General features: G+C 33.7%; 2 protein-coding genes across 2 annotated transcripts in view; one reads left to right on the forward strand and one right to left on the reverse strand.

The window, feature by feature from the left end:
* LOC128672906 (TBC1 domain family member 12-like) overlaps window positions 1-25,025 on the reverse strand; it is a 49,013-nt gene extending 23,988 nt beyond the window's left edge. The window contains exon 1 of the mRNA XM_053750417.2: window positions 24,181-25,025. Within this exon, the coding sequence (XP_053606392.1) occupies window positions 24,181-24,605 (425 nt within the window). The 5' untranslated portion in view covers window positions 24,606-25,025. The remainder of the gene's footprint in view (window positions 1-24,180) is intronic.
* LOC128672912 (retinol dehydrogenase 11-like) lies at window positions 20,514-23,433 on the forward strand. The gene is made up of 2 exons (XM_053750430.1): window positions 20,514-22,816; window positions 22,962-23,433. The coding sequence occupies exons 1-2, from the start codon at window positions 22,109-22,111 to the stop codon at window positions 23,313-23,315; spliced, it is 1,062 nt and encodes a 353-aa protein (XP_053606405.1). The 5' UTR covers window positions 20,514-22,108; the 3' UTR covers window positions 23,316-23,433.
* Window positions 25,026-25,817: the final 792 nt, after the last annotated feature.

Raw genomic sequence — 25,817 nt, forward strand, 5'->3', positions numbered from 1 at the left:
CAGTATAAATATTTTGACAAATCAAATCAATGTTTTCAAATGCACCAGTATAAAATAACACTGTAGGTAGCCCATTGTCCCCTTTCGAAATACAACAGTATTTCAAACAAAACTAAATAGCTCATGATGTCACTCAAAGAGAGTAATGGATAGGATATACAAGACATTGTCCTTTAAACTGTTACACATACTATTAACGATGTATGAGAACCTGAAATCAGCTTTAGAATTACAATATTTGGTGTGAGTTTTTGAAACAAAAATTGATATAGGTGGTTTTTCTCTGCGGAAATAATTCTTCAACAGCCGAAATTACTAACTATGAATGATGTTGGATATCAAATTATCGATCGTGCGTTTTTATTTCGCTCAAAAATTGTACCCATAATATTTCCATGAATGTGACGTCATGTACATGCACCTGACTATTTGTAAATCTACAAAGAAGCACGTATTCGTGATACATGTATTACCCTTGTAATAACGTTTGTTCATACAATTTAGGACAATCTATATCTCGCTAAAGGACAAAATAAGCCATCTAGCCTTGTCATGCCCAAGCTTGAACGACCAGTTTAGCAAGATGTAGCCAATTGATTTCATTAGTATGTTTGTTGATTTAACGAGTATACTAGCGAATAGGACGTACTATTAGAAATGAAATCAAACCTACACTGAAACTGAATTTTACTAATATATTTAGTAAAATGCGGCTATAGCTTGTGTAACTAGCAAACACTACAGTTTCTCAACTGAGTGAATACCCGCATTCTTAAGCCGTTAGGTGTTGGAGATAATAATCCAACTTATGCTCTTACTAATATTGTAAATCCAAAAATGCTCCAAGAAGTTGGATAGAAAATTTGATACAATTTGTGTAGTTATTCAAAACGTAATGGGTGCAATTTGTACGTAATATCAAAGTCGATAGCTTCAATTGTTGACCTTCTTGTAAATTGTCTCATATCAACTGAATGGGGCAAGTAAAAGAGTCTTCGGAGTACTTGTGATGTAGGGCATTGACAATAAAGTGAGGTCAGACGACTGCGACCTCACAGATAATCCGAGATGAACGACCCAATAAAAAATACGAGACGTGGACACATTGTCCGATGTCATATAAGAAGCAAGGAAGATGGAACCTTGCTGGAGAGAATTTATGGCAATAAAACTACAGAGCTGATTGCTCCTATTTAAAGTGCAATCTTATGTAGAATGTAATTCTCTTCAACCGTAACCTGACCTGCTGATAAAATAAATATCTAGCAAACGGAGAAAGGAGTCCTTGTCCAATTTGGATGAAATATTCTTAATGTCACATCCAGTACATGAGGAAAACGTGTAAGCAAAGAATTTCTTATAATGAAGATGATAGTACAAAAAAGACGATGAATATGATGGTTGCTTGAAATTAACAATACGAAAGACAAACGATGGTAACCCTAAAAGTTAATCTTTTCATGTAGGGCACAGACAATCAAGAATTTAACGACTCTAACATTACTCAGACAAACGACCGATTAAAAACTTAAATGACTGTTTGTGACAAGTAATTAGACGAAGGAAACATGAAATATTTAAGATAGATTCGTAAATGAATAAGACTTTCTAAGAAGAAAGCTAGCTTTTATTTATCTCATAAATTGAATGATAAACAACCATAATATAACATAATTTACGTTTATAATGTCAATGATGGCTTTTCAATAGTCTACAATGAAGTCCTATTAAATATTATTAGTTTAGTCTTGGGGAGAGTGATTTTTACGATAGCTGTACTTAAAAAGATTTTATTCCATACCCTTCGTCTTGAAATAAGAAACCACAAAATTTTGGATTGAAATTTCATGTTGCAGTCAATAGACGATCTGCTACCAAATAGTAAATAGAATCTTTACCATAAAAGTTCTGAAATTCACGACGACATTTCTTCACAAAATTGCACTACAACACCATTGAAATAACATTCTAGTAAATCAGAAAAACATATAATAAATATAAAAATTATGATCGCAGTCGTAATATTTGATACGGCAATAGGCATCAATCACGCTACATCGAAGGCTATGGCATTCAGACCACGCCTGGAGCCCATCCATTGTTGACTTGATGGAATTCCATTGCGTACAGTCAACTGTTGATCAACTCCTCCTGTACAGTCCTCTACACGGCGGTAATAAAGATGTATTTGCTATGAATTTTGGGCAGGTTGAAGAGCTGTGAACTGTATGACCTTCTGGGATTAGACGCGTACAAATTATTGGTTAGAGTGTGGGAAGCCCTTGATTTTTATGTAGGCTTGTGGGAAATGCTAAATTATGCCTTCAGGTCCTCCGAATTGGCAATCAGAGTCAATAGGAATTAAATTTCTAAGGTTCAATCTTGCCCTTTTGTAAGAAAATGTGGCATTATTATTACTGACCTGATTGTTAAATTTATTTTTATTCACTCCATCCTTGAATATTAGTTCTTACTTACTTAATGTTAAATCAAAATTCATTAACAACGCAAACGTGAACGTATATCTTTTTTTTTTAAATTATATTTGTAGCACGTGTTGGTGTGGTGTTTGTAATCATATTATTATGTGTGTAATTTAAGCAATTGCATCCTCAATACATAAATAAATCTGCTTCTAAAAATAACTGTATATTGTAGGCGAAGCAAAATATTTGAATACTCCACATCTTCTCCGGATTTTAGAAAAATTCAATAGAAGCTCTTCTAAAATATATTTTTAACTTTCTATCATCGCTATAGTAATGAAATTTTGTCTAAGTTGTTACGAATCCAGTCGAGGCCTTCTATTTGTGTAATAAGATCTTATGGTCTGGGTCAAGTCAGCCAGAAACTATAAAGTTTATCATTTGGAATAATTTATCTTCAACCATTCAATCGTCTACATAAACAAATATTTCTGTATAAATAGTGTCTTCAGCTTTGTTCGTTCCTGAATGTGTAAATATTTTATGTTCCGTGTCATTAATCTCTTTTGCGTTGACGGAACTTGTATGTGTTGTACTAATCGCATGAAGTATGTAAACAGCGACATGGAAGATAAAACAGTGTTTAATTATTTTCCTTTGAACATATATGGGTGAATATAATTATTATCCAAATTAAGTTTTAGGTTCTGTAGACAGGTTTGAATAATGAACATAGAATAACTGAAATACTAAAGCCTTGTCCGGTAGACTTTTAAAATCATGGAATTAGAGAAGCATCTTTTTTTTCTTACATGTTTTTTCTTAATTCCCAGACAAAACAAACATTATCACGTACTCATTATCAAAAAGTGGTGCAGTCTTAAAACAAGATACGTATAAGATCAAAGGCATTATTTTTTTCTAATTTGGAGTTACGTAAACAACGATATAACTGTAAATGGAATTAATATCTGACCTTCATTGTGTCAGGAAGCATTTTAAACTGAAACTGCACGACTTTGACCTGTGGTTTAATGTCATATAAAAACGAAGGAACGTAAAATGATACAAAACTTAACAACATTCATGTAAATTCTGTGATTACATCTAGACATGTTGATACTTTGAAATGTGTGAGAAATCGCACAAGGAAAAATATATAGCCTTAAACATTTTTCACGTTAGAAAAACCGACAGACACTTATGTTGCTAGGTTCCACCGAAGCTATTATCCACCTACCTGTAGGTCCAGGAAAAAGTATTATTTTTAGAATGGATCGTATTATTAAATTTAATGTTGACGGTCTGGGGGAGGCTGATGACCATTTTGTAGTGTAAATGACGTTATTTTACATATACGCAATCATGTAACAGGTAACCATGTTAGAAATCCTCGATGATAACGGAATTAGATCAGTAATAATATTTAATCATTTGAGAAAAAGCTGTAATATGATATCAGGAAACATCGACTACGAAGCGGACATGACATAACAAACTTGCATTGCAACAGAATTGTCAACCCGTTTTAAAAGCGCGAAACTACAGTAGTCTACCTTGAATTCTGCTAGTAAGACCTTTCCCGGATCTCACTGTTTCTGTAAGAATTTATGTACCGTTTGAGATAAATTGCGACATTTTACTAATGTCACTTTTGTAACATTTCCCAACCTCCGGTTTGTCGAGACGACACGAGACGAGGCGTGAGAACAGCAAGGTCTGATGTAAAGAAACGTGAGCAAAAACCATAATCAAATTCATAAAATACAATCCTTAAAACAATAACAACAAAGTTCATAATCGCGAAGGCAACTGCAAAAACGTTGGCAGTGATTTGCACTCTCGCAAACCTGCTGTTGCGTTTCGTATTTGCTAATGTAGAAGCAGTAAGGTCCAAAATTACATAGCACAATGTAATACGGAAGATATCGTGACTAATTGAGAGGTTAATTTAGTGTTTACCTTAGTTTAAGACAAGATCTTAAAACTCACTAATTCACAACAGCTGTATTATGTAAGTTAAAATAAGAAATTAATTTGTTAATGATTTCATATTGACTCGACTACTATCAGTGTTTCTGGCGGCCAAACGTTTTTAGCTTTTAAATGTTGAAGCGAATTACGAATGATCAAGCTCGGAACTTCGAATTCGGTAACTCCATTGTATTTCAAATAATCTCACCTCACTGTGACATAGAACCCCACATGTTCCATGCATAGAGAGAGGTCTACTGTAAGAAGTACTTTACGAGTGTACTGCCCGGGCAGTAGTAATTATAGAGAGCATAGCCTATTTTCTGTAAATTGACTTCTATGTGATTAACATCGCATCAACGATGCACCACATTCACCTAACTATTACAGACGTCGACAAATGAGAAACACAACCTGAATATGATTCAGATATTTCTAAAGTTTGAGTCGACACCATGACAGTCATTTGTTGTAATGAACTTTGGATTTGACTGTCATCTGCTCATATTTCTAGCTGGTGAAAGTTGTCATCATGAAATGTCTTCACATCATCATAAATACGTTTTTGTTAAATGTCAAAGTTCGTAATTAGACTGGCAAATAACATAACTTCATTTTTATTCTATTTTTATTATTGATGGAATTCTCATTTTTGAATCATTAATACAGATTATAAAAATGATACAGATTAATTATTTCCGCAAATAATAAAGGAAATTAAAACGTTATTACCAATTCAATATTTTATTGAGTCGGCGGCAGCTGACATAATCCTGACTCGTAAAAGCGAGTTTTATTTTCCAACCTTTAGGGGCTGGATAAAAAGTTACGTAAATTACATGTAATATTAAATGTAATTGTAAAACAATGTTCACGGAGCCAAAGCAATTTTAATTGTAACGTAATGCCTGAATGTCAGGGTCAAACGAAACAATGAAATGAAGGAATAAATTCCAACGACCGCGCGCTCGTTAACAACGAAAGTGAGTTTCTAAATGCTAAATATAGCTTGGCTATTTTTTGATTGATTTTAATAATTAAACCAATATTTATTGTATTTAAACGAGCTCTGACAATGAAGATAGTATAGGACGAGACGAATTATGTTAATGATGATATTAAAGATGATAAGAAAGTTTTGAGAGTGCAAGAGAATGTGACTAAAAATCGAGGATTGTGATTAATAAATAAGTAAGCCAAACAGGCAGCTTAAAAAATTACATTAGTGTAGTCACTAAATAAATCAAAACAACAAGTAATGGTTAGGTTTTTCAATGTGATACTTCAGAAATTGCAACAGTAAATACAAATAGCTTCTTTGTAACCATAATGACTTAACTCAGTCAAATAATAAAATGTAGACCAACTCGTTCAAACAATCTTACCAATAAAATGGTACCATTAGCCGATGGATCCTCATTCCAATAATACCATATTCTAATTTCATCACATGTGTTTTTAATGATGTCGATGTACGTTTAGTGGGTTTAGAGTCAATATATTAGGGTGCTCAAGGAAAAAAAGCCGGAAAAATAATGTTACCACATTTCATCTGTGTGGATGGTACACCAAATATGCTAGACTATACTCGATGGTTTTGTCGTTATCGACCTCCATTATAAAGGAAACAGACTCCATTCGACTCCACTCTATTTATAAAGGAAACAGGCATGCGGCCCACCTGATGTTAAGCAGTCACCGTTGCCTATGTATGTCTGTAAAATCATCAATTTATCTTTACGAACGGCCTTGAAAAGAAAATTAGAGCTGAACAAACATACACTCGCCGTGTCCTATTCATATAGTTGGCATCGGCCCCTTTGGTTCGCGTAAATGGAATGATAATATTAATATTTGTTCGTACAAATTAACCCTTTGAAGGGAAGTAAGAAGAAAAACGTGTAAATATTAGTACACTTTTGATAGATCTATGTCTATCAACAGCCTAAGCGATAAAGTGTTAAGCTAAGTAATTAAAAATTCAAAGGAATGAGAAAGTGAAAATGCAGAAGACGAATTTACGTTACTTACCAGATAAAAGTGCGAATAATAATGTTCTTCCAGCACTTTTACATTCCGTAACTTTATCAAATTAAAAAAAAACAACTGCAGTCATAACAGTCGGACGATAAAATAACAAATAGGTTAAACAACTAGTGATAGAGACAACTAAGAGGGAAGCTAGTAGATACAGAAAGGCCAAAAGTAATAAACAAGTGCTGTCCATACTCACATAGTGTTTGAACACATGGTTATCACAGAACGTGAACAGAACAACGTGGAACACAACAAAAAAAAACAAGCCAACGTGACACACTCTATATTTATACAACTCGACAGAAAAACTGAAAAACAGATGGCTCAAGTTGATATATATAATATAGCCATAATATCAAGCTCCATTAGTAGTAGTAGTTCTTCAAATTTTCAAAATGTATAATCTGAATAAAATTTGGGACGATATCCACAAACGACAAACGATATCATAATGGCAATTAAAATCATACAGGTGATGCTAAAATTGAGAAAGACTAACGCAAAAGCAGTTACTATAAAAAGCAGTTCTATACTTCTTCAATGATATTTCTAAAGCTGTACTCGAACAGATTAGAATTTAAAAAATATAATAATAGACAATATCATGATAAAATAATATCTTGGATATTAAACACGGAAACACGTTTGGATCTAGTAAATAAGATAATTATGAGAAACTGTTCGATCACGTTTCAGCGAACCTGCTCTATAAGGTCAAAAGCCTCTAGGCTTGCAAAATATCAAATTGAAATAAGCCAATCAATATAACGGAGAAGTGATGATATCTCTATTGGCTATCTTTGATAAATATATAAGGAACTATATTTTAAAGCGTAAAGCCTATTATGCTTTGATGACTCTTGATGACCTCGGGGCGCAGTGGTAAACTGCTTGCCTCTACCGAGAGGTCCTGGGTTCGATCACCGGTCGGGTCATGATGGAAAATTATCTTTTTTGATTGGCCCGGGTCTTGGATGTTTATCTATATATGTATGTATTTCATTATAAAATATAGTATCGTTGAGTTAGTATCCCATAACACAAGTCTCGAACTTACTTTGGGGCTAGCTCATTCTGTGTGATTCGTCCTAATATATATTTGATAAATACCTGACCTACACGTAAACTAACTACTACCTTTAAAGGACGTGCTGGACGTTATGGATATATGGATAAAACACTTATCCAATAGCGGCAATCAATCTGACCAAAACCGTAGGTGGCCATGATATCACTACTGGAATCATTCCAGTTCACTGCAAAACTGAAGCTCCTCGGGAATTTAGAACTTAATACATTTGTTAAATTTATTTGCAGACACAAAATCACGATCGATGCTTATTGCCCTAAATTATTGTATCTTAGTCAAAAAATAGAGACTTATGGAAAGATAAGAAAAAGTGATGATGAAATAATGGGAAAAGGTAAGAAAAAGTGAAAAAGAAGGGGAGTTCTCAGTTACAAAACATACACTTCGCCATGACAAAGATCATGGAAAAAGGCAAAAATGTATTTAAAATGTATAAAGATACATTTAGATGAATAATATGGAATAGATGGCACTATGCAGACAATCTAGGGCCAAGTTAGTACAAAACAAGCGCTAATGTTCTCTAAGTAGGAAGTACATAAACGACATTGATGTATTAGGCGATCTGACCCCGAGAAGATATAGAAAGAGATGGAATAAGGCCGAAAGAAGAGACGACGTTGTACCTAAAAGAGAACAATGTTCAGCTGTCACGAAAATCTACGCAACACGTCATATGTAATCAAAAGAAAGTTGAAAAAGAATGTGGCGGTTAAGTAACCAACAAAATACATTCTTCAGTTGCAATATTATGCAGTAATGTATTTTTAAAAACACAGTTCAATGTAATCAGTGAGTGTGAAAATCCGATAAATTTAAATTAAAAAGAAGCTTTAGATTTAAAAAGAAAAAATATAAATGAATTTGTCTGTATGACCCAAAGGTTGACTATTAAATGTTTTATCACTAAGTCCGCCTATTTGTACTTTTACAAATTCTATTTTTGTATTTAATAAATAAATTTAATTACATCAAGTAGTGACAAAGTCAAAACATTAAATAAATATAACGAAGCCAAAAATGTGTAATTTAGGAATAATTAGAGTGCTGATGTAATAACATCTAAATATAGCCACTTCAATTACAGTGGATCAAAGCCACCTTGGTGGGGGAAACCCATAATGAGAATCGATTGAACAAACAAAGCACCCTGTAAATCCATGACTACATGCAATTTGTAAAAGAATTCAATCAATTTCAATCAGTGAATCCCAGTGAATCCCTGCATAACAAAGGGTGCACAGAATCTAGGGGAGCTATGAATTTTGTTCAATAAACGTTGATTGAAATCGAAAAGGCATATTTACACAAAGAATAGAAGCGTATGGTTTCCGCCTAGTCTATCCTCCAATGGATGTCTTGCAAAACGACTAAGGGATAAAAAGCATTCCCAAACAGAACAGCATTCCCAAACAGTGTCGAACTGTTGATATGAAGCAGATCAGTCTTACTTTAAAGTTATTTTTTATTGTGGACCATGTCTTCGGAGCATCACAGCCTAGATTGGATTGAACAATGAACACGGAAGGATGAGAGAGAGATTTAAAGTTAGGGATGGCACAACTAGTTCTGCATACTATGTTTTCATGAGTAAAACTTGACGCGAAACCGAGCTGTACGATACCTTTTGTAGAATAACATTTGTTTTGATTTACCTCAATGCTCTTATTCGAACAATGACATATTTGATAATCGACAACCAATCTGGAAGGAAGGAAGGAAGCCATTTTCCTCTTCCTGAAAACAATACTGTTTACGAAGAACTCCAAAACGATTAATTGTTTCGTTGAGGAATCAATCGTTCTTCACAATTCACCTATTTTACGATTTTATTATAATTTATGTTAGAGCCAATTTGTATTGCAAGCGAGAACAAATATTTTTATAACAAATATTATTATAAATTCCTTAGGAAACCTATTCAGTTACCTTATCGAAATAAATTAAAATTAAATAATTATAAATTATTTAATTAAAAAACCCTGTACGATCGGGTCTCCTTTCGATTACAATACGTGCACAGTGTACAGTCGACAGAACACCAACCTACCCAAATCTATTGCCTCTAATGCCGCCACGTAAAGGCCCACGATGGGTAAATTGACGTGCGACTAATTGCATATTGTACATCGACAACTTTCAAGTAATTCCCACAATATAATTGATAGATGCCGGAATCTACAACGAAACGTGGGTTTTTTCTAGGCCATGAAGCAACCGAACGATAGTATCTAGTTGCCTAGGTACCATTCAACCGAATGGAGAAAATATTAAGTCACTTGAAATGTCCCTATCAGGCGACTTAAACATCTGATACCTAGATCTACATCGACATCGGCATTTGATAAGAAGTACCGTAGAAAAAATAAATATGTGTCAAAAAGTTCCTTTCGGCGTTTCTTATTGATACTTAGTACTTACCGTTCTGAAATGGTAGTTTGTGATTTAGACAATAATTTGACCTGCACTAATAGTTAGTCGAATTTCTGAAAAAACTCTAGATTTCGAGCAAATAGAAAATCAATGTGTGTATGTATCAAAATATGAAAGAAATGATGAATAAATCTAATGAACAGATAAATATAGAAGATGGAACCCTTGAAAAAAAAATGGATTGGCCATTCAACCAAAGGCAACGTACTACCTGGGTGAAAATACTCGAAATTTTCAGCAACCTGATTCAGTCAGTTGACGTCATAAGCGATCGATTCGTTCGTACGATGACGTGCATTATTTGATGAGGGTCCGAGCTCAGAGCTTTAAAAATTGACGTCTAATTTTAGAGAAATTCGTGGATATATCCCAGGGGGGACCCAAAAGTGATACCAATATATATAAATACAAAATGGAAGAAAATATCGCAGGCAGGTCTTTCTTTTTAAACAATGTATGTGTGTACCATGTACTCTTTAATAAAATTTATTTATATCTTAAGAAACAGGCGGACAGACATCTCTTGAACGAAACAAAACAATAACCCACAGTGTGTTTATAATTTAAAAAGTTTATACCTACAATAGGTTGATTTGTGTAAACAATGCAAAAATAGACAACATTAACATTCCAAGTATTTGTATAAACGAGACTATAACTTTAATTCAAGGCAACATGTTATCAAATGTAACTTGTGAACTGCGTAATTAAAAGAGGTATTTGTACAGTCAACAACACAAATCATCGCCGTATTCCCAGCTATTACTGCCGCATAGATAAATAATGCAGGGAAACTTGATGCAGCTAACTGTACTTTGCACAAGTGATTAATTGAAGCAAGCAAAGTTAGGAAACGCTATTTAGTTCAACAAATCGCAACGTGTCATAAGTTAGTAGTGATTCCTAAATGCCTGTAGTTTGTAACTTTTGAAAAATACATAGTTTTATACTATATATAGACTAATAGTGAAAATTGTAGGTTCTAATAAATCCTGCAAGACACCTTTATAATATTTTCACTTGGAACACAATCGATAGTCTGAAGATTTTGAAATTTAATTTAAATGAACTGGCATATAAATAATAATTTAATTTAAAGTTTTGAATCCTTATGCCAGCATATGATACATCGTAGTTCGTAGTGTATAAATTATTTGTCATATAATTGATGTACGTAACGTACATACTTTTTTATTCTGCAACTGTTAGTGGGATGAGTGACATTATAATAAAGAAAGCTGAAATGCTAAAAACATAAAGTCTGGAGTAATGTTGGAACCGAGAATAATAAATAGAAACTTTATCACTTCAGTAGAGCTGTAGACAATTGGCTCAATTATTCTTATAAATAGACAACGCCCATTCATTCAACATTCGCCTGACCTTATCAATTGAACCTCTTGACACTGTGAATTGCTGTGACTAGCGAAATTTGTTTAGGACGCCCAAACTCGTTTCAAGGATACGTTTAAATTTAGAAAAAATATATTTTAACAAAAGGTGAAATTTAGGGATAAACACTTAACGTATTTCCCAAGCAGAAATTAACAATATCAGCGAATAAATACCTGCACTGATATATACGTCCAAAGTACAACAAATAAAGTTACTTTACAGCTAAATCTTAAATCTTACGAAAACTAAAAAAGGAATTATGAAATGTTTCAATGCGTTAAGTTATTAACAATTCGTTTTAAGCAATAACATAGAATCAGAATCTAAAATTATTGTTTCACGCATAACTATAAAATGTTTGTTACAAAACAATCAAAATATCTGTGTCTATTATATTAATTGTTTCACCGGTTAATTAAAATAGTTTCCTATAAAACGTAAAAAACAAAGACTTCTAATTTAAATTCTAGTAGAATTGAAATCCTTATGGCGTAGTGAAGAAGAATTTAATATTCATTTTGAATGCCTGATTAGAAGGAAGGGACAGCTTTTAACCCAATATACCATTAGCCTTAAAAGAGATATACAAATAAAATCATCAGATGATACGTTACAATTACATAGTAATTAAATTTACGACTGTAATATAATTGAGTAAGGAATTTATGTGAGAACAGCAAATTATTGCCTCGTAAAATTACTAACGCTATGCTAAATTGGTTTTAACAAGACAACAATACACGGCTGTTAGCTATTTTTTATGTTAAAACATCTGCTATTCATTTTAATTAGAACCACACAGTTTTCCCAGATGTTGCTTTATTTTAAACTAGATGTTGCCCGGGGCTTCGCTCCCATGGGAATTTTGAGATAAAATATAGCCTATAGCAATCTTGGATAATGCAGCTTTCTAAAAGGTGACAGAATTTTTGAAATCGGTTCAGTAGTTTCAAAGATTACCCGCCTCAAACATACAACCCCACAAACGCTTACCTCTTTATAATAATACTATAAATTAAAACGTTATCTTGAATCTGATCTAGTTTTACCCGAAATCGCAAGCAAATTTATCATTTATAGAACAAATTTTGTACTAAATTCAAACAGTATGTATTGACATCAGAACTGTAAGGTTCTCAGTAAAATAGATATCAAATTATTGACAAACCAAAAAGGCATTTTCACGTCCAAGATTTTATAATAATTTATTGACTTGAACTTACATAATAAATGATGATCCATAGCCATAGCAATTATCTTTGTGTAGGTAATAATGAAAAAATGAAAGTTTCATGTTATAACTTGCCCGAGATAATCTCCATGCCATGGCACTTTCACTGGTCGAAATTTTTACCGTGACCAAATTGACTATTGTTCGGCACATTTAGACCATCAAAATTAACAAAACACATTTGTCTGTGATTTTGTCTGAATACCAAATAATTAATACAATAACACAATGACAGACATTATAGAACTAATGTTCAAAATACCCAAATTGGCCATTCAAAATGTGACTTTGTGATGATCAGAATAAAGTAGGAGATCGTCAATATATACAAATACTCGGTTATAGATTAATGCTATTAATAGAATTATAACTTGTTTTCAATGTTATCGCCCTGACCGTGCATTGAGTTCAGACTTCAGACCAGGTTCAATGCGCAGTTTAATAAGAATAACAAATTGCTTTACTGAGAAACTGCTACAAATCTTCCATTATATCTAGCTCAATAGATCTAAGATTTAATGTGAAGTATCATTATGCTAGATAACTATCACCACGGACTATCATGCTATCGCAGTATTTATCATTAAAACGGTTTCATTATTATGGTTCAGATAATAGTGGCAATAAATTCCATTTTAAACGTATTTTTGTTGTGATTTAATGCCAAACCTATTACGGTCTGGAAGAAACACTTGGTCGTATATTTCTATTTGATAAATCCATTTTCTGCTGATAGTGAAAATTAAACTATAACTTACAGAATCAATTTATTATCAAGAGATCCTTCAAACCAATGTTTTAATTGACGTTTTTTTAGAGGAACAACTGACCGTTAAGAACGTCAATTAAGAACAACTAACAGATCAAAAAATTGAAAATTTTAAAGAACGAATATTAATTTAAAATTGCAAAGAGATCACAGAGAAAACAAGACATCTAAAGAATCTCGAAGTCAACATTCGATTTCTTGGAATAAAATAAGACAAAATGGTTTTTTTTTCGTAACACGGCACATAGCAAACAAAGGTAACATTTTTACGCAATAGATAAAATATATACTTTAATAGATAAATATATGACATGATGAGATTATGATTTGACATCTTACCCGTTATACATTGAACGGTATTTTTAGATAGTATTTTTTAGTAGCTATAGGAAATAGCTACAAAGTAACTTTTAAACATCAATGGAAGCGGAAATTCTCCAATTTCCGTTAAGGTACATTACAATTTTCCAAGGGACTGCTTAGTACTATAAACAAACAACAATACAATGTCAGCACCAAAGTTAGCCTGTGGAAGTAAGCGCAAATGGCAAGCATAATATTTAGATTAAATATCGACGACCGCCACACCTCTCAAAGTAGGCCAAATCCGGGGGTGCGTCCAGGACCGGTATGTAACAGATACGAGCCACGGTAGGAGGACGACGAATAATGAAATTTATTTCTGTTGTGTTACGACACTCTTTATTCCTACCAAATAATGTTTGAATGTTGCCCGAAGTTTTGAGAATAAAAAGGTTATATGGTAAAAAATTGTATTGATTGACTGGTAGAAAAAACCTCAGGATTTAAGTCCTTTTCAATGTTTTTGTAATAAAGGTAAATAAATAAAATAAAAATAGGGAAATATTCTCGAGTTCGAATACATAGAATAATTTAAGATACCATTTTGAAATATTAAAATTTCAGGGTAGGATACAGTCTACATAAAAGAAGAAAATAGAATCAATAGCTTCTGGGTAATAGTCGACAAATCTCTGATTTCACCAAGATTTCATTTTAAAATCTTTAGATCAAAATTATCGTTTGGACAATGATCTGGATATCAAAGATGTTTCGTACATTTTCAACATCACTTGACCGTGGGAACAACCCAAAACAATCTACTTTTTCAAAGAATTACTACAAGCGGAGGAAGTGCAACAATGTTTGGACTGAAATCGTTTCAAACGGTCGAGGGTTATGCAAACTATTGCAGACCGATTATAGCAATGTAATTCGAAACTATAACATGGATATTTAGAGCAGAGGTGGACTTTCCACGTTTACAAAATCTAGTAGAAACACCAAATATTCATGTATACCTCAATAACAATAATAGCCTCTATTTCGTATGTAGCCTTTTAAGTAAACTCACTATTATAACACTTATGTAAACTAAGTAATCGGTTTTTTTAGTTTCTTAGAACAGTCTCAGTCGAGTGTCGTCCGTGAGTGTTGGTGATTAACTAAAGTCTGAAAAACAATGTCCTGCCAAAACAATGTACCTGAGGATACTTCAATTTTAATGATTTTTCCATGAGTCAGTGTTGATAATGAATGAACTTGATTTTATCATTCTGAAATTATGATGGCTGGTTGCCCGGTGAGTCATAGAAGAATCATAATAAACGGATAAACATATCCTTGTCTTTAATATTAGTCAGTAGTCCATCAATAAGGTGATATTATTTTAGAATTACGTGAAAATTGTAATCCTAATAACAATTCTTATAGATGAAACTACAAATCCTATTATTATTGTAAATCGAATAATGTTACATATCTTTGGATATATATAGGTTGGTTAATTATCACAAAAAATCCACACATCGAATTTTATTTACTAAGTCCACACAACCAATTTCCGTCAAATTTGGACTTTCGTAAAATGTAAACTATAATAGCACATAGTACACTTCTTAACCCGAAAATACTATAAGAGGGCTGCCCGGGGGCCCAGCTAGTCTAAACTAATGATGGCATCGACAGGGCATTTAAAACACATAGATAGAAGAATTTACAAAGTGTTATTTACAAAGATTTGTTTCTCTAAATTACGAAGTTAGTATTTCCCATCGGAATAATATAGACTACAATGTCGTAACCCACATTTACATGGAGAAGCTTCACAAAGGAACAACGAAGGCGATACGGATTAGTCAGTTAGTCATCCTAAATCAACAATGGCGTCGGTTTTTAGCTAGTAATACGATGCTCTTTCCTAGAATCGGAATATGAATACATTACTAGCTATAGCCATTCTTTTTCAAGATATCACATGTTTCACTGCTGGGGAAAATGTGTCCCATTGTGTACTCGAGCTTGATGTTAGATTTTGATGAAGCCATTGGTGTGGCTCGGTTTTGGAAAAAAAAGATTTAGCAGCCAGTGGTGTAGCGTTTTCGGATTTGCCATCAACAAGCGACAGAAGACTGTGTGGTTTTGGAATTGCCCGTTATTATGGAGTCTCTCTAATATATCATCGTGTCCACACATATACGGCTTGCCAAGTTTTCGTTTATATGTTTGTGCAAGAGGTTTTTAGTTTTAGCAATCGGTAAAATTTACAAGCCCATATTTTATCATATTTCTGAAGTAGGTCATGCCATGAGATCGATAAGGTTAACCGGTTGGAAACAGCCTCGCCGGATAAATCAAATATTCAATAAGCTAATCTGCTTCATACTTCGAAAATGTCAATAAAGGGAAAAGGCAGAAATCCAATATTGAACTAAGTTTTAGTGTGTCGGTTCGGCAGTGGTCACACAAGTTTAGGTTGGTTTAAGTTTGAGATTGAGAGAGTGACTAACTTGTATAGAAGATGTAAAGTCTCGATATTTCTGGTATAATTCAGACAATTGATCTTACTTTTTATTAATCTTACCTTCAGTTGTCTTATTATACATGCTCCTGACGATTCCCATATGGCCCGTTTTTTTTTAATGCATTAAAAAAGTGATCGAAAAAATTGTAACACAATATCCGAGTATTAGGTTGACAAGGGCCCGATGTTTCGTTCCAGTTCGTAAGTAACATGAGATTTATTTTGTGTAGCCACTGGCGCGGTAAGCAATGGTTGGATGCACGCAAATTTGTTAAATTATGGGGATCATTCCAATGTTATGTATCAATGCTAGAATCTAGACAGCGTTTATAGGATCGCTTTCGAGCGAGACAATATACTATACTAAGAAAAATGACAAAAATAGAATCAATCAATGGTTGTGATAATTGCTTTTCAAATGTTTTTCACAATTCAAATTTTGATTCGGAAATAGACCATCTATTGCATAGTTCAAATTTAGTGATTATATGCAACTGGGTTAGTTGAGTAGTAATGTTTCTTACGATTGAAGTCGGGCAGTTTCCTTTTCCATTCATACACCAGCATTAACTTAGAATTAACCCTACAAGCAATTAGTCTCACGTTTTCTCTTGATTTTCCTCTATGACATTATAGTCTACTTCCGCTAGAAGACTGTAATTTCTTATACAATTAATGACGTCATAAAAATAACCGTAAATCGCATTTTAATCAAGTTTTACTACTTTCATTTTAACGAGTAAATTACTTTAGTGTTACAATATTAATGGCGATAATATCTAAAAAACCGGGAGATAAATTTAAGGCACAGAATTCTTGTTTATGATGTATCTCTCATCTGATCGTGTTCCCGGTTCTTCCTCAGCCGTACCTCAAAGCCCAGAATCCGTTTTCCTACTTTTTAGTCTCCTCTTCGCACGGTCGTCTGCATCCTTGATTGTCAGACCAATAGCACACATATCATACCTGACGACATCAAGCCAACATTTCTTAGGTTTATTACGTCAACTTTCTATTTCTGCAAGGTTGCTGATTGTGCTCAAACAATCCAAAAAGAGATGTCGAGATATAGATCTCGAATATAATAGTAATGGAAAAGTATCTGTATCTGTCTATTTAAGAGAACGATAAGCAGATAACACATACAAAGAAATGAAATAAAGAAAAGACAAGAATAATGAAAAGAACTGCACGAATATAAATAAAACTACTATCGTGGCGTGTGGTTCTACTCTAGAAAAGGACCACTCTATAGCCACTAAGGGACATACAATCTAGGCTGTTGATAGGCAACAATAGCTTCGCGAGGATGACTTCAGGCAGGCGGCCGGTTGTAGAATCACATCGGAATTTTCAAAATTTTAAGGTTCTTAGTTTCGCTGCTTCACAAACCCGAACGCAACCAGGAGCATATAGAGATGAGAGAGAGATAAAAACATTATACGTGCGTTAAGGACGGGAAATGTAGTATGATTCGCAATTACCCCGATATCAATAGCTGATAGTGACGTCATATTGGATGAATGAAAGGCAGCCTTGACAACAGCTGACGCTAAGTTTAGACACGGCATCACTGTCTGTATAATCTGTGGTATCAGACGGTCAGAATAATTTGATGTCAAGAGAGATGATATTTATGAAAGGTTTCATCTTGTTAAAGGTGCAGTTGAAAGCGTGGGTAGACCTGTATTAGTGAAAAATTGAAAAGGTCAAAGGGTTAAGATTTACAGCCATATAAATATTTTGATGATGATGCGTTGAAGTAAAAAAAATGTGGGCTGTCAGATGGAAAATTTTAAGAAGGCGAAATGAGATGTTCATTCAAAAGATTATAAATATCAAAATTAAATGAAACCGGAAACTTAATCATTGGATACGAAGAATACATAGTATAGTTCATCAAATAACGGAGAAGAATCTTAAATTATTCAATTTATATGTTTAACTGGCTTCTACCTAAAGATCCTATTCTCATATTTCATCAAAGAATTAAATAATTTATTCTAGAACTAGCATAGCACAATGTTTTACGTTTGTTTCCTGTTTTATAACGATCCATTGTGCTCATTCTGTAATATCGATGTGACAAACAATTGGAATCGTCATTGTTTTTGTTATTTATAATGGCGGAGACTCTTCATCATTCAGCGTATTCTCCTTTATGGTTCAATCCGCCATAGATTAAATGAAAACTAGGTGTTGCACTATTAGTTGTAAAGTTCTAGGTATTGAGTAGTAGTTAATTTATCAGCGAATGTATTAAATGTGTTGACAATACCTTGTTTAATTAATACATTGGTAGACAGTAAAGCAGACACAATATATTGTTATCAACCACGTCCACAGTAGCTTAGTTGTAGGTTTAAACATAAATATTACCCTTTTATAGATTAAATATACCTAACTTTACTATGTAAGACTTCTAAAGAATTTATAAAGATACTAATAACTTCAAACTTGCATCAGCGATGTACTCGTATAACTTATCTCAAGCACGCAAAAACACACAGCATTTATCTTACAGGTGCAATGCCAAGCCGTCTACAAGGCCCTGCATCCTGTCTGTATATCATTAGCATTTTAATCATAAACATCTGTTACGATTACGATTCCTTTAGATCTTTTTGAATATATTTTCTTTATGTCATCTGTTTTTTTGTAATTTGAAAAGTCATTACATTATGTTTCACGGATTGCATGTTGTACATGTACTGTAGTCATATTTTGTATCTAAAATGCAGCCCACGGACTTTAGAAATTCAATTACTTTTGAAATATTTTGTACTCCTGTATGCATTATACAACGCTTTCATTCCGAAGTAAATACAAATGTTTACATCTCGGCAGCTTCTTGTTTTATAGTAGCTATTACTGGCAAAGTTCACAGTCAGTTTAGCGTCAAACCTTCAGACGCAGCGATGGATTTGCTGCAAATGGAAGGTGCAGCCAAGGTCAAAGTATTGGTGAGGCCATCGGCCTGCAGTCGAGCTTCAGAACAGGTTCGTCCGGTTGGGGGGAGCTATTGTGATTACGCATGCGCCAAGCTCCAATGTTTTGCTGCATTGTTTCTGGTTCAGGAATGATGGGATTGTTTTGTTTTGCGATTTTATAATGCTTTGCCGGAGTTTGAGCGAGATATTTGTTTCAGAATTAAAAGTTGAAAAAAGGTTACTAGTTATCTTGATCTGTTGTTTACATTAGATGTATAAAATCTACAAAATGATTGTATGTATGTAAGAAAAAGGCAAAAAATCACCAACACCAACTTCTCCAGAAATCTTGGTAAGAAAATTTCATCGAGTACTGCTCAATAGTTTCCTTGACAAAAGTTTTCTCGAAAAAATATTAAAAATCTACAACAAACTGTCGTAAACTTAGTTAAAATATTAGCACGATAATGTTTAGATAGCAACAGTATGCAAAATATCCAATTGTTTTCGTTATCAATGCACAATAAGCATAGGAAAAATCCAACTCAGTGTTTGTGAGTTCATGAAACTTGTTATAATACGTACGATGTATTTTCATGACGTGTGTATTATTGTAATTGGTAACACAGAACGATAAGATTATGCCGCAATTAGGCCATGCCATGCCATGTTAACATAAGATTTTAATTAGTGTCAATACTGCCAAAGAAATTACGAGATTAATAGAATTTTCGCCAAAAAAGGAATTAAATTATAAAATAAAATGGTTTCCTGCCAGTGCCCGCTTGTCATATCCGTTAATTGTCGCAATGTTTTTAATGCCTTTGCCGTGAATTTCTTTATTGCGAATAAAAAATCTTAAGTTCTTCGCTAAAAAAATCTTGCTTTTTACACAGTATTTTTTTCTACTACCAGGCGTTTCCAGTTGTTTCTTCTTTAAATTGTCTATCAGCCAATCCTAGCGAGTAGTCTGAATTATCTGGAATGCACCAATTAGCATCGCTTGGCCTTATGTAATTACGAGCTGCCATTAAACTGCTTCCATCCAGAGCACCACTACTTACTTTAAATACTTGCATCCTTTTAATACTTTTTATAGGAGATGGTCATGATTTCTAGAATAAAATGTCAGACATTTTTTTGCAGTCGAGTAAAGAAGAAAATGTAGTCAAAACATTAGACTCATATCGGTAATTAAAGGCTGAGTAGGGGTTGCTATGCTTAAAGCGAAATGTACCTAAATTAGTCTAAATCTTGTGTGTTATATATGTAATTCCCAAGAGAGCATTAATAAATTAATAGATATAAATGATAAATCAACCAAGAAGGACTAAATATTAATCTTTTTTTTTTACTTTTAACTATATCTTGCTTTAAACGTTATAAAACCTCGAAGGTATTTTTATTTTTTTATATATTATTTTTAGTATTTTTCCAATGCCTTTTAGATATTTGCTTGTCAAGATCGGCGCACGTGCAGTACATTCTGCCGATTCGAATACAGTTTATTATAATTGCCGGCCAGTCTCCGATAAACTTACAATAAGATATTAGCTGCGCCCCGGGGCTTCGCTCTCGTGGAAATTTCGGGATAAAAAGTACCCTATGTGTTATTCCAGATTATAGTCTACCTGTGTACCAAATTTCATAACATTCCGTCCAGTAGATTTTGCGTGAAAGAGTAACAAACATATTTAAAACATACATACTCACAAACTTTCGCATTTATTAATATTAGTAGGATTAGTAGGGTACAAATAAATCAGCTGTTCAATTGGACATTTTTGCGACGACCATGTACCTACTTACTTATGTACTAGCGAATTATGTTTCTGCTACAACATGAAGAATTTCCATTAACATTTGTGTTGCTAACACTGTTTTTGTTTTGCTAGATATGAACAAATTTGACGTCGCGATAAAAACATATTACCAAAGATAATATAACAATAGACGTAAAGTAATATTGAAATCTTGACAAATTATTAAAAATCATATTAAGATTAAAGATATTGTTGACATGATAACATGACACGTTCGAAGATAATCCGTGTACAACAATCAAATTTTATCATTTTATCACTGTCTATGTCATATGTACCTCAGAGTCAGTGACAGAAGTCAAACTATGTCAGTCTAGTCATCAAGCCAATAGGAGATTCAGTTTAGTAAATTCCAAGAGAACCTAGAGCAGCAGAATCCGTGGTATTTAGATCAACAGTCCGTTATGGTCAACAAAAAGATAACAAAGCGCATTACACTGATGACGTCATGGCGTACCGAGAACTATGCAAGTACAAAAGAGTTCACAAACGTAAATAAACAGCAGTGCGAAATTGCGTCATTCTAATTCCATTCCTATTCTAACGCCACGCATCATTGCTGCAGCTGCCAGTCAGTTCAAAGACCCTTTAATTAAATCTCAACGGGCCAATAAGCTAGATACCGCTACGATAAGGTCCATAGACCAAAGATAAGATGGATTAAAAAGCAAAGATTCGAAATTTGAAAACGCGTAAGAAATAGAAACTAGTTTCGGTCGGGTTCGTTATTGATTTATTGACCTCTATTCAAATAATGAACTGTAATTACAAACGGAACAGTAAATTCTAGAACGTAATAAACGCATGCGCGCTCTTTGATTATAGAACCGAATAAATAAACACCTGTCACGAGAGTACGAATTTTAAACAGGACAGGGGCCCCTCTTGACAATATTTGTCAAATTCATTATTCATCATATCTCGTCCGAGTGAGTCCGCTTAGTAGTAGACATTCAAGGCTGAACGTACGGCCTGATAAGTCAAGTTGTTCATCCATAAATATTTTGCTATAAATTAACGTTAAATTTAATTATTCTAATAAGGTACGTCATTCGAACTCAGGACTAACGGTACAATGAGAACCCAAACAGCGCAGTGAGAGAAAGCGTTGAGTGAGGATTTCCAACAGAGTGAAAGCAGCCGTCGCTTCGTACGGACGATAACATAACCTCAAACATGTCGGTCGCCATCGCGTCTGCTGTTATTTTAACCACCGCAGCCGCTTATTACTGGTTTATAAACAGACATAAACCGCTAAAGCACATCCTGAGTGAATTGAAACACACTATCGACATGCAGGGAGCCGGCGTTGGCGGATTGATCGACGACTGGGTAAACGTGTGGCGGAATAAAGTAGTGTTGCCAGATGCGAGCGGGAAAATCGCCGTTGTGACAGGAGGCGCGCGAGGCATCGGCACTGAAGTAATTCGCGGCCTCCTCAAAGCCAATATGACTGTCATTATTGGCATAAGAAGACCAGAACTTGCTCAAAAGTTATCGCAAACAATGGAGAATGGCCAAAATTTAACAGCGTTCCAACTTGACTTACAATCGTTGAAATCAGTTAAACAGTTCGCGGAAAATGTTTTGAGGAAACACTTAGCTATTCATATTCTCGTAAACAATGCCGGAATAATGTTTGGTGATTACAAACTGACGGAAGATGGCATTGAAAATCAGTTGTCAACAAATCATATAGGTCATTTCTATTTGACACATCTATTGTTGCCAGCGCTGAAAAAAGGCGGCACTTTTGAGGAGCCCGCGCGAGTTGTGAATGTCACTTCCTGCGCTCACCATCCAGGGAAAATTTATTTTGAGGACATTAATATGAAAGAGCATTATGATACTACTGCTGCGTATGCCCAATCTAAATTGGCTCAGGTACTAATTTATTTTAATGCTATTATATTTACATTTATGTTGATTTTTTTATATTATAATATTTACAATCTCAAATAGAAACTTCTGCAATAAATTCTATGACATGTTAATATTAATTTATATAACAAAAATATATTTATTTCAGTTAATGAGTGCTCGCTATGTAAACAGGCTACTAGAACAAGAAGGCAGCCCAGTCAAATGTTTTGCAGTCCACCCTGGAATAGTAAACACAGATCTGTTCAACGGTACTTTATTTCGGACGGTATTCCCATGGGCTATGAAGCTTTTCTTCAAAACACCAGCAAAAGGTGCTATCTCCATACACTATGCGTGTTTTAACAAGGACTTGGAGCAGAAAGGAGGACTGTATATTAGCAACTGTGTAGAAGGAATAAGTAATGGCTTCTCAAAGAATGTTGAAAATCAAAAGAAATTGTTTGATATCTCATGCGAATTGATAGGTGTTGAACCAAATAAGTTTGGCAAAGATATATAAAGTTGTCTAGTCTGGGTGTGTAGGAATTAAGTCTGATATTATAGTGACAAAACTTTAGGTACATATTTTTGTAATGTTAAATATTTTTTATTCTGATATTAAAAGATTTATTATATGATTATTTGTTTTGTTGCTTCTATATTTTCCCTGGTTTATTTACTCCCTAAAAAAGTTCACATTTTATGAACTTTCTTATTGGCTATCTGTCACCTGCTGGCATTTCAACATTTTTGTTACTTAGCTATCATTTTTCCTAAATAGTAATAAATAAAAATAAACATTTTATTCTCAGACACAATTAGGTTTCATTCTAGTACTTCTCATATTTTAATGGAATGTAATTTATTGTTTGTATTTTTCCTAAGTCCTATTAGAAATAGGCTAGCTGAGTCGATATTTAAAATTTGAATGATTGAATTTGTAGAATTACAAAATATCTTAAGAAAAAAAACATATAAACTATTGGACATTAAATTAATTCACAAGTTGATGAAGTAACCCAAGTCCCTATATGTGCTTCCTTCTATTACGATATATGTTATGCAAAAACATATGAATATTAAATTTAGTAATGTGTTACAATTATACAAAATGATAATGATATGTCACAATAATAATATAATGAACTTGTTTTGCAACAAGTTTGGATAAACTTGGTGACACAATGCTTAGATTTATCAGGATGGCAAGTAGAAATGCATTTAGTTATCCTGCAAATCTCCCTTCTTCTCTAGGTACTTATCCATCACTCTCTTCATATATGCTTTTTTGCTATGAATTCTCTTAATATCTCCCTTATGAAGGAGATTTGCAATATATGTAAATTGCTAATAAAAATATTTTCTTATAAGATATTAAAACTCACCTGCTAAAGAAGCTAGAAAGCCCTTTCTTTTTCAATTTTGCTTGTTCCTGATCAACTCCAGCCTCGATGGTCTCCTCCTCCTTGGAAGCACTAGATCCAAGTGAGCACTCAGACAAACTAGACACAGTACTCGAGAATGAACCTCCATCTTTACCGCGCTGATGTCCACTCACACTACCCCATTGTAATGTACTTTTAGGGGAATCACTAGTGTCACTCTTCTCGCATGTCGACATAGAGTAGTTGCCCTCATCACTGAAACTACTTTTCTTGGATAATTTGTCAACTTCATCGACACTTTCTTCCGACTTTTCCGACTTAGGGCTCACAAAATGCAGCTGCTTTGTAATTGGATTATAAGCTAGTTGCATGTTATCGAGGGCTTCGCTGAGCCGCATCCCGCCTTTCGGACACGGGGTCGACATTTTGAACTAAGGAACTTACACAATCACAAATGACATCCATAATCTTTGTACACAAAATATTTTGTCCTCGAAAACGCCATTGTTCATTCTCCAATTAGTTAATTGCATGAAACACTTAAGTTGTTTATTTTCACATGTAAAAACACCACTAATTACAGCATAATTGATAATTTCAGCAAACGTATTTACGATATTTTTTCTATTTTATTCGATTACGAGTTTACGTACGACTGGTAGGTATTCAGTAATATCGCGAATTACTATTTACACAGCTACACTAATGAATGTTATATACACTTATATATTTTTCTTTATAATGATTTTGAATTTTATTTTATAAAAACTAATCATTCTAACTAAATTAGAAAATAATAAAGCAACACACCCATCGCCTTTCACTTTCCACTGTAAATAACTTGACATATACATTGCATTTTGTGATGGGTATACAGTACACTAGTAAAATTTACCCCAAATTTGCTTCAAAAACATTTGTGACTCGGCTTCGTCTTTTTTGTAGCTTAGGTCTGTGCTGTACATACCTACTGTACCTACTACTTTTTTCAATGTTTTGTATACCTATTCAACATCGATTCTACATCATTTCTTTTGTACTATAAACTGCATGTATTTTTTTGTTAATGCATGTTTAATGCTTTACATTAATAACGACGTCTTGCATTGTACTTATATTAATTTACCAATACTGTATACGTACGTTTAACGCAATCTCTAACTAAAATATTCAAATCTATTTCGCCTTCACTTTTATTTCCCCATTATTTGCGGTGTAAGTATTAATCTGGCAACCCAGACAATTCTTTTAGTTCAAAAATCAACCAATGCTGCCTACTGTTGTTTGACATTTCGTTATAATACGACTAAATACAAACGTCGGATTTGCAAATTAAATCTAGGCAAAAAGGATACCAACCTAAAATATCAAGTTTGGCATAATCAATTTCTGAACGCTTTGACAAAACAAGTTTTCTCAAAGAGATCTCTTTTTTTCTTGTGTTTCTATTAATTACTGTATCTATCCCATGGATTTAGTAAGCACTTCGTAGTACCTACTAATTCCATGATCCATCCATCCATTAAGATACGATGGTATCTACCACAGAAGTATATTTCTGTGGTATCTACCCTTGCGATTGCGAGGGATATGTTGTAATTATTAATGAGGATAAAATAGAATCAAGGGTATACACA

The sequence above is a fragment of the Plodia interpunctella genome, chromosome 10 (genome assembly GCF_027563975.2).
Source record: "Plodia interpunctella isolate USDA-ARS_2022_Savannah chromosome 10, ilPloInte3.2, whole genome shotgun sequence".
Lineage (NCBI taxonomy): Eukaryota > Metazoa > Arthropoda > Insecta > Lepidoptera > Pyralidae > Plodia > Plodia interpunctella.

Excerpts from the sequence above, each read along its gene's own strand:
- LOC128672912 (XM_053750430.1), top strand. The coding sequence starts at position 22,109 with ATGTCGGTCGCCATCGCGTCTGCTGTTATTTTAACCACCGCAGCCGCT. Across the intron at positions 22,817-22,961 it reads CCCAATCTAAATTGGCTCAG|TTAATGAGTGCTCGCTATGT; the intron begins GTACTAATTTAT and ends TATTTATTTCAG.